Below are 13,190 nucleotides of genomic sequence, written 5' to 3' on the forward strand. Positions count from 1 at the left end.
AATGTATGCAAGAGCAAATAACTTCAACTTCAGGCAAATATTATAAATCCAGTTTCTGGATCTAGAAATTACAATATACTTATTGTACTACTTGGATCCAGATAGTTATTAAAGAATATAACAATCAAAGTCCTTTAAAGTTTTCCCAATGTAACTGTCATCTATGTCAGCCTATGTCACTTACAGAGCATGCTGTGATTTTTTTTTAAGATCTATTCATTTATTTGAAAGGCACAGTTAGAGAGGGAGAAACAGAGAAGCAGAGACAAAGAGAAAGATCCTCTCCTCAAATGGACACAACGGCCAGGGCTGGGCAAGGTCGAGGCTAGGAGCCACAAGCCCCATATGGGTGCCCATGTGGGTGGCAAGGGCCCAAGTACTTCGACCATCATGTACTGCCTTTCAAGCATATTAACAGGAAGCAGAACAGCTGGGGCTTGATCTGGAGTTCATATGGGAAGCTGGTGTTGCAGACGGTGGCCCAAACTGCTGTGCCACAACACAGGTCTCAATGCTCTAACTTAAACAGCTACATTTTAATTTTCATGGCCTTCAGAGCTTATGTGAGAAAGGAGCAAGATATGAAGGTTGGAAAGGAAAGCAAAAATAAGATAAGGGACCTAGTGCACTATGCAGAAGATTTTAGAGATAATTTTTAAGTGTTGTAAATAGGAAAGTTGCCTACATAGGTTTATGCTTTAGGAATATCAGCTTGGCAATAATGTAGAAGATGGAATAAACAGGAGAGAAAACTGGAAGAACTGATGAGAGATGATGAAGGTCTTTGAGACAATGCGCATTTACATGGTATGAAGGGTAACGAAGCAATCAGTGGTGACACTGATAAAGTTGGCAGAGGGGGCTAGCAATGTGTCAGCATGTTAAGCTGCTATCTGTGATGCTGGCATCCCATGTAAATGCTGATTGGAATTCCAGCTGCTGCACTTCAATCCAGCTCTTTGCTTAAGTGCCTGGGAAAGTAGAAGTTGGCTCCAGTACTTGGGCCCTTGCCACGAACATGTGAGACCTGGATGGAGTTCCAGGCTCATGGCTTTTCCCTGACTCAGCCCTAGTCATTGCAGCCATTTGGGGAGTAAACCAGCAGATGAGAGAGTGTACTTTCTCTCCCTCTCTCCCTTTCCCTTTTTAACTCTTTCAAATAAATGAATCTTAAGGAAAAAAAGATAGGATATGTAGAATTTGAAGGACTTGAGTTATATGTAAGATCAGCAAGAGAATGACAGAATAATTTAGTGATGGTTTCAGAAACTATCAGTTGAATTAATAATTAGAAGAGGGGCTGGCACTGTGGCACAGTGGGTTAAAGCCCCGGTTTGCATCACTGGCATCGCATCTGGGTGCTGGTTTGAGTCCTGGCTGCTCCACTTCCGATCCAGCTTTCTGCTATGGCCTGGGAAAGCAGTAGAAGATGGCTCAAGTCCTTGGGTGCCTGCTCCCGTGTGGGTGACCTGGAAGAAGCTCTTGGCTTCAGATCAGTTCAGCTCAGCTCTGGCCGTTGTGGTCATTTGGGGAGTGAACCAGCGGGTGGAAGACCCCTATCTCTCTCTGTGTCTCTTTCTGTAGCTCTTGCAAATAAATAAAACAAATCTTTAAAAAAAAAAAAAAAATTACAGGAAAATAAGAATGGCAAAGTTCAGCCGGTGCCGCAGCTCAGTAAGCTAATCCTCCACCTTGTGGCGCCGGCACACCGGGTTCTAGTTCCGGTCGAGGCACCGATCCTGTCCTGGTTGCCCCTCTTCCAGGCCAGCTCTCTGCTGTGGCCAGGGAGTGCAGTGGAGGATGGCCCAAGTGCTTGGGCCCGGCACCCCATGGGAGACCAGGATAAGCACCTGGCTTCTGCCATTGGAACAGCACGGTGCGCCGGCCGCAGTGCGCCTACCGTGGTGGCCATTGGAGAGTGAACCAATGGCAAAAAGGAAGACCTTTCTCTCTGTCTCCCTCTACTGTCCACTCTGCCTGTCCAAAAAAAAAAAAAAAAAAAAAAAAAAGAATGGCAAAGTTCAATGCAAAAGGCAGTATTAGAAAGTCACTAGTGACCTCTCATGTTAAATAAGAAAAGAGAATAATACAAATGAAGGAACGTGAGATTAAGAAGGGTCAGGAGTAAAAGTTTGGCAAGTTTCAGACACATAGGGAAGAAACAAAGAGAAAAAATGAATGTTAAAAGATACAACCTAGAACACAAGTAGTCTGCATTAACCTTAGAAAGAATGAGTTATTCCTTAAGAATAGAAAACGGAAGAACGCTTTTGGAAGTGGAAAAGATACATACCGAATTGGAGTGATGAACACTGAGTTTCCCATGATTACCATTATTTCTTTATATATTTTTATAAAACAATTATTCATTTGAGAGGCAGAGAGAAAAATCAGACAGCAACACAGTTAGCAAGTTCCTATCAGCTGGTTCTCTGCCCAAATGCTTGTAATACACTTGGCAAAACTGAAGCTGCAAGTTGTAAATTTAATCTAGGCCTCCACTGTGGGTGCCAGGGACCCAAGTACTTCAGTCCTCACTGCTACCCCCTATGGCCTGCATTAGCAGGAAGCTGGTCTGAGAAGCTGGAACTGAGCACCAAACTCTGGTATGCCAATATAAGATGCAGGTGTCTTAACTGCTGTGCTAAACAATTATTGCCATTATATATTTCTGAGACTAAAAAAGAATGATTCTTTTTTTTTGAAAGATTTATTTATGTATTTGAAAGTCAGAATTACAGAGTGAGAGAGGGAGAGAGAGAGAGTGTGTCATAGCACTGGCCCCAAATTGGTCATATGTCAAAAATTTTATGGTATATATATTTTACCAAAATAAAAAATAATCTAATACAAAAAAGTTATAAATTTAAGTTGGGTTCTACATAAAAACTAATGACAGGATAGCTGTAGTTCAAGCTGAGTTAAACAGCATACATGTCATTTTAGAAATTAAAGAATCTGGGCCAGCGCTCTGGCGCAGCAGGTTAACACCCTGGCCTGCTGTGCGGCATCCCATATGGGTGCCGGTTTGAGACCCGGCTGCTCCACTTCTGATCTAGCTCCCTGCTGATGTGCTTGGGAAAGCAGTGGAGGATGGCTCAAGTCCTTGGCCCTTGCACTCACATGGGAGACCTGAAAGAAGCTCTTGGCTCCTGGCTTTGGATTGGCCCAGCTCTGGCCATTGCAGCCATTTGGGAAATAAACCAGTGGATTGAAGACCTCTCTCTACCTCTCTGCCTCTGCTTCTCTGTAACTCTCCCTTCCAAATAAATGAATAAATCTTAAAAAAAAAAAAAAGGGACCAAGAACAAGTTCCTGGTTCCTGGCTTTAGCCTGGCCCAGCCTCGGTCAAATGTGGCTATCTGGGGAGTGAAAAAGCAGATGAAGGATCTCTGTCTCTCCCCTTTCTCTCTGTAACTCTTTCAAATAAATAAACAAATTTTTAAAAAAGTATTTTTTAGGGCCGGTGCCGTGGCTTAACAGGCTAATCCTCTGCCTTGCGGCGCCGGCACACCGGGTTCTAGTCCCCGTTGGGGCGCTGGATTCTATCCCGGTTGCCCCTCTTCCAGGCCAGCTCTCTGCTATGGCCCGGGAAGGCAGTGGAGGATGGCCCAAGTCCTTGGGCCCTGCACCCGCATGGGAGACCAGGAAGAAGCTCCTGGCTTTGGATCAGCGCGATGCGCCGGCCGCAGCGGCCATTGGAGGGTGAACCAACGGCAAAAAGGAAGACCTTTCTCTCTGTCTCTCTCTCTCCACTCTGCCTGTCAAAAAAAAAAAAAAAAAAAAAAAAGAAGGCAAATCAGGATAGACTGTTAGATATAAATTAGATGAAAAATGATGAATTTTTCTACTACAGAGAAATTTGTGTTAAGAATAACTCCTAGGTGGCAGTGGAGAATGCCCCAAGTGCTTGGGCCCCTGCACCCGCATGGGAAACCAGGAAGAAGCACCTGGCTCCTGGCTTTGGATTGGCGCAGCGCCAACCATAGCGGCCATTTGGGGAGTGAACCAATGGAAGGAAGACCTTTCTCTCTCTCTCTCTCTCTGTCTACAACTCTACCTGTCAAATAAATTAAAAAAAAGAAAAAGAAAACTCCTAGGTTTTAGACATGGATAAATACTAAGATGGGTGAGCCACTGAACAAATCGGGAATGAAGGAAAATAAATTGGAAACTTCAAAGGCTGTCACTCAAAAGTGTGGCGTAGCAGCAGCAGCAGCACAGGCATTCAGTGAAAGCTTAGTAGAAACAAGGAATCTCAGGCCCTATGGGAGTCCTACTGTTCAGCAATTGCATTTAACAAGATTCCCAGGTAGTAATTCATATACATATTAACATTCAGCAAACACTGCCTCTAAAATCTAATATAAATATGTAAGACATTCAGTAAACATTTTTAAAGCTATCAGAAAATTAAGATTATTATTATTTTAGGTATCTCCAAAGAATAAATTAAGGAACACTGGAACAAAGCTAAAACTTATAAAAGGAAACTTATCAGAATCAAAGATGTCCTATATCAAGGTTGGCTGCCTTCTGATATCTAGTGCTATGAGACTTTAAACAAATTTAGGATGACTACTTGTTAAGGATGTTATTGGTGTTCAAGAAGAAGAGAGTCAAGCACTGCTACAAACTAATAGACAAACATAAGGTTGACATGAACAAACTTAAAGTGTTACCTATGCAAGGCTTGTTTCTTGGTCCGTGAGCCTTTTGAGATTTTGCAGGAGCAGGGAATTGAGGGATACTTCTATTGCACACAGGTGCTGCCAAAGGCATATGAAGGACCTGGAAGAGAAGGAGGCATTAATTATACGATGTTTGAAAAGTTTCACTGTACCTCTTTCGTTCATAAACCTCACCTGCCGAGGAGGAGCAGAAAAGGTATTTCCACTCTGTCCCACCACAGATACAGGGATCATTCCCACCATTCCTTGGAGCACAGGCTGCACTGGAGAAGCAATTATGATGGCAGAACCTGAAAAATAATTCTCATTAAAGTAAAAATTTCTCTTAATTCTGGCACAAAACAAAGTAATTGTTACTTTGAAATAAAGTAATAATCTTTCCTTACAATCTATTATTTTAGAAAATTAATTAAGGAACAACAGCAAGGCCAACAAGTAGGTCAACTGAATAGAAAGATGGTCTGATAACATTTTCACAACAATCATAAGCAAGGAAGTCATCCAATTGTATTGCTGACTCTTATAGAAAAAATAGTGAAACTAATTAGAAAATCAGTGAACGTTTCAAGTCTGAACCTTACACTAGGAAATTAGAACCTCAACTGAATGTTTATAGCCCAAGACTGTGCTCATACACCTAGCCTATTATATATCAATGACACTGGTTAAAAATGATCCAGGTGGGGGCTTGCACTGTGGCTTAGCAGTTTAAGCTGCTGCCTGAGATGCCAGCATCCCATATGGTTGGTGGTTTGAGTCCCGGCTGCTCTGCTTTTGACCCGGCTTCCTGCTAATGTACCTGGGAAGGCAGCAGAAGATGACCCAAATGCTTGGGCCCCTGTACCCATGTGGGAGACCCGGATGGAGTTTAAGGCTCCTAGCTCCAGCCTGACCCAGCCCTGTGTGTGGTGACAATTTGGGGAAAGAACCAGTGGAAGGACAACCTCTGTCTGCTTTGTCTCTTTCTATCCGACTATGCTTTTCAAAAGAAAAAAGAAAAAAAGAAAAAAAAGAGCCCAGGTAAAAGGTAAATGAGTATTCAGACAAAACCACGGTGTGTGGGTGCATGTGTTGGGGGAATTACAATGCTTACATAGTCATTAAAAGTCAACAGTGTAGGGGCTCACTAGGTTAATCCTCTGCCTGCAGCGCCGGCATCCCATATGGGTGCCGGGTTGTAGTCCCGGTTGCTCTTCTTCCAGTCCAGCTCTCTGCTGTGGCCTGGGAGGGCAGTGGAGGATGGCCCAAGTGCTCGGGCCCCTGCACCTGCATAGGAGACCAGGAGGAGGCACCTGGCTCTTGGCTTCACTGTAGCAGTGAGGGGTGAACCAATGGAGGGAAGACCTTTCTCTCTATCTCTCTCACTGTCTAACTCTGTCAAATAAAAAAAAAAAAAAGTCAACAACCATATAATCTGTTACTATCACAATTTATCCATGCCCTGTAATGAGAGTATTTTCCTAATACACTAACTACTCTTAGGTTGATTTCACTTTTAGACATACCTACTATAGTCTTATAATACTTATTCATGCTTGCACTACTTCGCTTGGCTATAAAGACTTCCTTCCTTTAACTCAAAATCCTACCTTATTTCTATAAGCTTTATCTCAAGCCCAGTTTCTATACCAATTCTGACCTCTTATTTGAAGCAATATTTGAAACAGGCCCATCAGCTTTAATACTTACAGATGATGACATTTAATAAAATTTTATTGTATGTCTGTGATGTAAAAAAAAAGGGGGGGGTGGGAGGGAAGCTCAAGAACCAATACATACAGAAATATAGATGAATATACTGTAAGTCCTATCTCTGATAAACATACGATCTAGAATGACTAATTTGACAGGCATGCCAATCATTAATAAAAAACAGCATGTAATAAATGCTACAAGACACCCTATGAACAAGGGAAACTAAACAGATATTATTCAAATTGTTCTTGGATTTTGTTCCAAATAGATGACAACTCTCTTGAAAGCTACAACCATACCAGGTGCATACCTACTAAAATTCAATATTATAGGAGATAAAAAAAAAAAAACAGCTATGTGATGAATTAATCTTTCTTTCTCGAAGATTGAGACCTTAATTGTGAAAAGAAAAAATTAAACCACTTATGTTCCTGGCTTACAATTCTTAAAAAAAAAAAAGTTCTGACTGAATTACTCACCTAGTGTAAACAAGAGGCATAATTACAAATTTCAGACTATTTTCTCATACCATCTGATTTATTACCTACAAGAGAAATCAGATCCCAATCCAGAGACATAAACTTTAACACATTCTTATTGTTACCTTGTGAAAAGTTTGGTGACACAGTTTGGTTGACAGCAAATACATTGTTTGACCTTGGTGGTGTCTGCAACTGAGGCGGTGGAGGCTGTGCAGCCATAGGTGCAGAATTTCCAGGCAGTACTACAACATTAGACTGACTTACAGTTGTTCCCAAGGCTGCAGTTGGATCAGTAACACAGGTAGCTATCAGAATGTTATTCGAATTGCCAAAAGTTGTGCTTGTGGCTGGCATCAACTGTATGTATCCTCCATCCTTGGAAACACATGGTGTGACATTGGCTGAAAAAGCAATGCTATCTTCATTCTGAGTGTTGTTTACAACAGAGTCTTCAAGTTTGAGTGCTAAAAGGTTCTGTTCCATGGAGGCTGAATCCCCTACTTCAGCAGATACAATAGCACCTACAGTTTCTTCTGAAGACAGGCATTTAACTAACTCTGGGTTTTTGGTGGGAGATTTAGCAGGAGATGACAAAATTATAGTTGGCAAATTTTCTCCACTGATACTAGAAACAGCACTATTAAGTTCTGTATCTGAGGAAACAAATGGATCATCACTAATGATAATTTTGAGAGAGACAATATTTGCTGCATCTATCTCTGCTGAGTTGTCACTAGAAGGCTTATGAGCAGTATTTTGGGACTCAGGGTGAGCATCTCCCACTGCAGAACACACAGATTCTGAAGGAGGAGAGTGACTATTTTCTGTAGAATTACCTTCTGGAGGCATCAATGCAACTTCCCTACAGTTATCACTTCCATCTAAAGAGACAAAGATGGCATCTCCAACTTCTTTTACAGTAGATGAAGGGTCTTGTGAATCCAAAGTAACTCTCTCAGACTTGGATGGCTCAGTTTCATTTTCTGTATGGTTTAATTCAATAGATGTTGAATCATTAGATGGTTGTTTATTAGAAGAGATGGACTCTCCAAAACTAATTTCTACTTGTTGTACATTTAAACTTGAACTTTCAACAGATAAAGGTAGTATTTTACTTTGTGGTGAAGAATTACCTTGGCAATCTGATAATTGCTGTGACACAACTGGTAACACATTACTAATTTCAATTTTACTCTCATGAATTTCACTAGACTTTGGTGACTTAGAACCATGGAAGTTAGTTTTAAGTCCCACTGAATTATTAGGACTTTCACAAAACTGACTTTTCTTGGATGACTTTCCAGTTAATGAAGTATTTTCAGATAAAAGTTGAGAATTTTTCCCAGAGAGTAGATTTTCATTGTTAGCTTCACCACCAAGTGGAACAAATGAAGTTATTGGTACTTCAGGCTGTAAGTGAGATTCACCTTGTACATTTGGAGACAAAGAATTCTTTTCAACCTCCATAGCCATTTCAGTTTCAGCAGACATCTGAGTGGGGTAGAGTACATCACACTCAGCAACAGAATCTCCTCTTTGGTCAAAGTCACTCAAATTAGGCACAGACTCAAAAGTAATGTCAAGGTTACACTTCTCTTCAGTAGGTACAGCTGCTTTAAAGGCCTTCTTCTGGATGCTAGGAACTATGTGGGAAAAATTTTCCTGGGCTTCCTGCCTAAGCCCATCATGGTTGCTGCCATTTTTCAAAGCATTTAATGCATCTTCATTTTGATAGGATGAACAAAATGAGGGTTGACCAGACTGACCATCTGCAAAATAGCAGGAGGGTGGAAAAATGTGGTAAGTTCAGCTTCTGAGGCAATTTATTATAAAGCCTATTTTGCCAAGGAAGTAACTAATCTTTTACATATCGGCAGGTAAAAATATGATATACCTCATATCTCATTTTCTGAGCATTGAAGTGTTTACATGCATCTTTCAAATTACTCATATCTTTTAAAATAAATGACAAATTATTTTTATCAATTTTTTAGAAAATATCTGACATGGTAAAGGAAAAAGTATACCTGCTTAAGGTCATGTAATATTTACCAGTAGGCTTAAAAAAAATCCAGAAAACAAACAAACAAAAACACAACTGGCTTCAAATATCCCTAAATGTGAAGCTACTAGAGGAAAACACAGAGGCAAAGCCTTTTTGTTGGATATAATTTCAAAAACACAGGCAACAAAAGCAAAAACTTATAAATGGGATTACACAAACCAAAAACTTTCTGCAGAGCAAAACAATCAGACTCAAGAGACAGCCCATAGAATGGAATAAATTATTTGCAAACCATTCATCCAACAAGGGATTAACCTCCACAATCTATAAGGAACTCAATCCAACAGCCAAAAAATAATCCGATTATAAATTCAGTGAATCAACTCAATGGATAATTTTCAAAAGAGGTTGTAGAAATAAACAAGTATATGAAAAAATGCTCAGCATTACTATTCATCAGCGAAATGCAAATCAAAGCCAAAATGAAATACCATCTCATCCCAGGTAGAACGGCTATCATCAAAGACAAAAAATAAATGCTGATGAGTATTTGGAGACAGTGTAACTCTCACACATTAGTGGTATCAATCTATAGTACAGCAATTTTTAGAAAAACAGTAAGGAGCTTCCATAAAAAAGCTAGAAATAGGGGCTGATGTTGTAGCACAGTGGGGTAAGCTGCCACCTGCAATGTTGGCATACTAGAGACCAGTTCAAGTTCTGGTTGCTGCACTTTTGATCTCCCTGCTAATGGGCCTATGAAAAGAGCAGAGGATGGCAATAGGGCTTGGGCTCTTGCCACCCATAGGGGAGACCCAAATGGAGACCCAGATAGAGCTCCAGGATCCTGGCTTTGGCCTGTGATACTCCCAGCCATCGCAGCCATTTGAGGAGTGAATAGCACATCCAAGATGGTCTATCTCTTTCTCCCTCTCTCTGTCCTTTTGCCTAAACAAAAATTTTTTTAAAGACTAGAAATACAATTACTTTATGATCCAGTAATTCTACTAATGAGTACATATCCAAATGAACTGAAATGTTTCAGAATCTCTCATATTTACTATAAAAGCATTCACCATACCTAAGACACAGAATTAACTTAAGTGTCCAATGACAGCAGAATGGATAAAGAAAATATGGTCATTGTACAGAAGGGAATATTATTTAGTCAAAAAAGAATGAGGCTCTGTTATTTGTTATGCAATAGAGAGAACTGAAGAATATCACATTAAGTGACATAATCAGGCACAGAAAGACAGATACTGCACGTTCTCCCTTACACATGGAAGCTAAAATGTGGATCTTAAAGTAAAAGAGACTAGCATTTGAATACAGAGCCTGGGAAGGGTAAGGAGTAGGGAGGCATTGAAAGAGGATGTGTCTAGCATGACATGTCACTATCCTTTGTTTATAGGTATTAAAATGGCACAATGTACATCATAAAATGTGCAATTACCATGTCAATTAAAAAATTTTAAAAAATCTTATCCTCAACAACAAAAAAAATTCTCTTTCCCAGAACTTACTGCAAGATAAATCAATGAGCACTAAAAGTTCACCTTTCAAACTACTAAACTCTTGGGAATACTTTTTTTTAAGGATTCATTTATTTATTTGAACGTCAGAGTTACATAGAGAAAGAAGGAAAGGCAGAAAGAGAGAGAAAGAGAGAGAGAGAGAGAGAGAGAGAGAGAGAGGTCTTCCATCCATTGGTTCACTCCCAAAATGGCTGCAATGGCCGGAGCTATGCCGATCCAAAGCCAGGAGCAAGGAACTTCTTCTGGGTCTCCCAAGTGGGTGCAGGGACCCAGGGACTTGGGCCATTTCCTACTGCTTTCCCAGGCCATAGCAGAGAGTTGGATCGGAAGTGGAGCAGCCAGGTCTTGAACTGGCGCCCATATGGGATGCCCACACTTCAAGTGGCAGCTTTACCTGCTACACCACAGCACCGGCCCCAGGAATAATTTTTTTTTTAATGGAGAAAAAACTAGAAATAAAGACCCTTGTGATAAATTGACAAACTTTCAAGTATTTCCTCCTTTTGAATTTTAAGACGAAAGTATAGATTTGGATTGATAAAATCAAACTCTTACCAGAATCTTCTGTTTTAAAAGTACCTTTAGGTGTTACATTAGTTTCATCTTCTAAAATTATACTAGGACTGGTTTCCATATGTTGATTGGTTTCCATATGTTGACTGGTTTCCATATGCTGACTAGAAACGCTTTGTGATATATTCTTATTATTCTTTGTCTTACCTGTTAAAAAAAGATACATGGAAGTAATTAGTGACCAATATAAAATAAGGGGTCAAGCAAATGTTAAATTTTGGTTTTAATTTTGGCTTTTTAGATATTTTATCATACTTTTTTTTTTTTTTTTTTTAACAGGCAGAGTGGACAGTGAGAGAGAGAGAGACAGAGAGAAAGGTCTTCCTTTTGCCGTTGGTTCACCCTCCAATGGCCGCCACGGTAGCGCGCTGCGGCCAGCGCACCGCGCTGTTCCAATGGCAGGAGCCAGGTGCTTCTCCTGGTCTCCCATGGGGTGCAGGACCCAAGGACTTTATCATACTTTTTAAAATTTATTTTATTTACTTGAAAGAGAGTTACAGAGACAGGCAGAGACAGAGAGAAAGAGGTCTTCTATCAGCTGGTTCATTCCCCAGATGGCACCAACGGCCAAAGCTGGGCCAACCCGAAGCCAGGAGCTTCATCTGGGTCTCCCATGTGGGGGTATAGGCTCATGGACTTGGGCCATCCTCCAATGCTTTCCCAGATGCATTAGTAGAGAGCTGGATCAGGAGTGGAGCAGCTGGAACTTGAACCATTGTCCATAAGGGATGCCGGTGCTGCTGTTCAGGGCTTTAACCCACTGTGCCATAGTGTCAGCCCCTTAACATGCTGTTTTACGTATCATTTATAAGTACAAAAAATTTTTTTTAGAATAAATATTTGAAATTCAAGAGTTACACAGAGAGAGGAAAGGCAGAGAGAGAGAGAGAGAGAGAGAGAGAGAGAGAGAGGTTTTCCATCCATTGGTTCACTCCCTAATTGGCTGCAATGGTCGGAACTGCACCGATCTGAAGCCAGGAGCTTCTTCTGGGTGTCCCATGTGGGTGCAGGGGCCCAAAGACTTGGGCCATTTTCTACTGCTTTCCCAGGCCATAGCAGAAAGCTGGATTTGAAGTAGAGCAGCCGGGGCTAGAACTGGTGCCCACATGGGATGCCGGCACTGAAGGCCAGGGCGTTAACCCACTGTGCCACAGCGATGGCCCCAGTACAAACATTTTTACACCAGTCCTGTGGTTATTTAACTGTATTAGAATTTCCTGGAGGCCCCAAGTTCTCAGATAAAGTTGATAGTGCTGATTTTTGGGGCTGTAATTTGAGAACTACTGCACTAGATTATGAGACTGAAGAAAATGGCCAATTTTTCATACTCCTTTTGTATTTTCTATTTTGTTTATTAATAATAGTAGTGGACCTCAACAGTCTGCTGACTGGCCACAATGCTCACAAAAACAAAGAAATAAAGCCTGCCCATTTTAATGGCTAAAGTTTAAGTAAAAACAAAGTGAAGCAAGACACTATCTCTTTCACCTGTTCATACAATATTTATTTTAACAAAGTTAAGAACTTTTTCAAGACGTGCTGTGGAGTGTTGCTTGTGTTAAGTTAACCAAAGAAACTAGAGAAATTTTTTTGTCTAACTGCTGTGAAAGAAATGATACACTTACCATAGTCAAAGAGATCAAAGAGGGCCTGAAATGCTGGGTCTGATTCTGTCTGTTCCAATATATCCTGTATAACTTCTTCAGACATGTGAATTTCGCTCTGCAAAAGAGTGAGGTAAAGGCAAGATCCTAACTGAATTAATATGGTTTAGTAAAAGCAAAATAATTAGCAGACATTTAATATATTTGACTTTGTATGCAAAAACATTCCCTTTCAAGAAAACTGATTGTAAGTATATACTTTAAATCTATTGCAGAGGGGCTGGTGCCATGGCTCACTTGGTTAATCCTCTGCCTGCAGCACCGGCATCCCATATGGACGCCGGGTTCTAGTCCCGGTTGCTCCTCTTCCAGTCTAGCTCTCTGCTGTGGGCGGGAGAACAGTGGAGGACGGCTCATGAGCTTTGTACCCACATGGGAGACCAGGAGGAAGCACCTGGCTCCTGGCTTTGGATCGGCACAGCACCAGCCGTAGCGGCCATTTGGGGAGTGAACCAACGGAAGGAAGACCTTTCTGTCTCTCTCTGTCTAACTCTGCCTGTCAAATAAAAAAACAACTATTGCAGTAAGACTAGAAAATAGAA

General features: G+C 40.9%; 1 protein-coding gene across 1 annotated transcript in view; it reads right to left on the reverse strand.

Moving 5' to 3' along the window:
* LOC133763391 (protein NPAT) overlaps positions 1-13,190 on the reverse strand; it is a 68,100-nt gene that overhangs the window by 20,591 nt on the left and 34,319 nt on the right. The window contains exons 11-15 of the mRNA XM_062196963.1: positions 12,610-12,706; positions 10,967-11,131; positions 6,991-8,637; positions 4,866-4,981; positions 4,683-4,791 (exon numbers count right to left, since the gene is read on the reverse strand). Coding sequence (XP_062052947.1) covers positions 4,683-4,791; positions 4,866-4,981; positions 6,991-8,637; positions 10,967-11,131; positions 12,610-12,706 — 2,134 coding nt within the window. The remainder of the gene's footprint in view (positions 1-4,682; positions 4,792-4,865; positions 4,982-6,990; positions 8,638-10,966; positions 11,132-12,609; positions 12,707-13,190) is intronic.

The sequence above is a fragment of the Lepus europaeus genome, chromosome 7, assembly GCF_033115175.1.
Source record: "Lepus europaeus isolate LE1 chromosome 7, mLepTim1.pri, whole genome shotgun sequence".
Taxonomy (NCBI): Eukaryota; Metazoa; Chordata; class Mammalia; order Lagomorpha; family Leporidae; genus Lepus; species Lepus europaeus.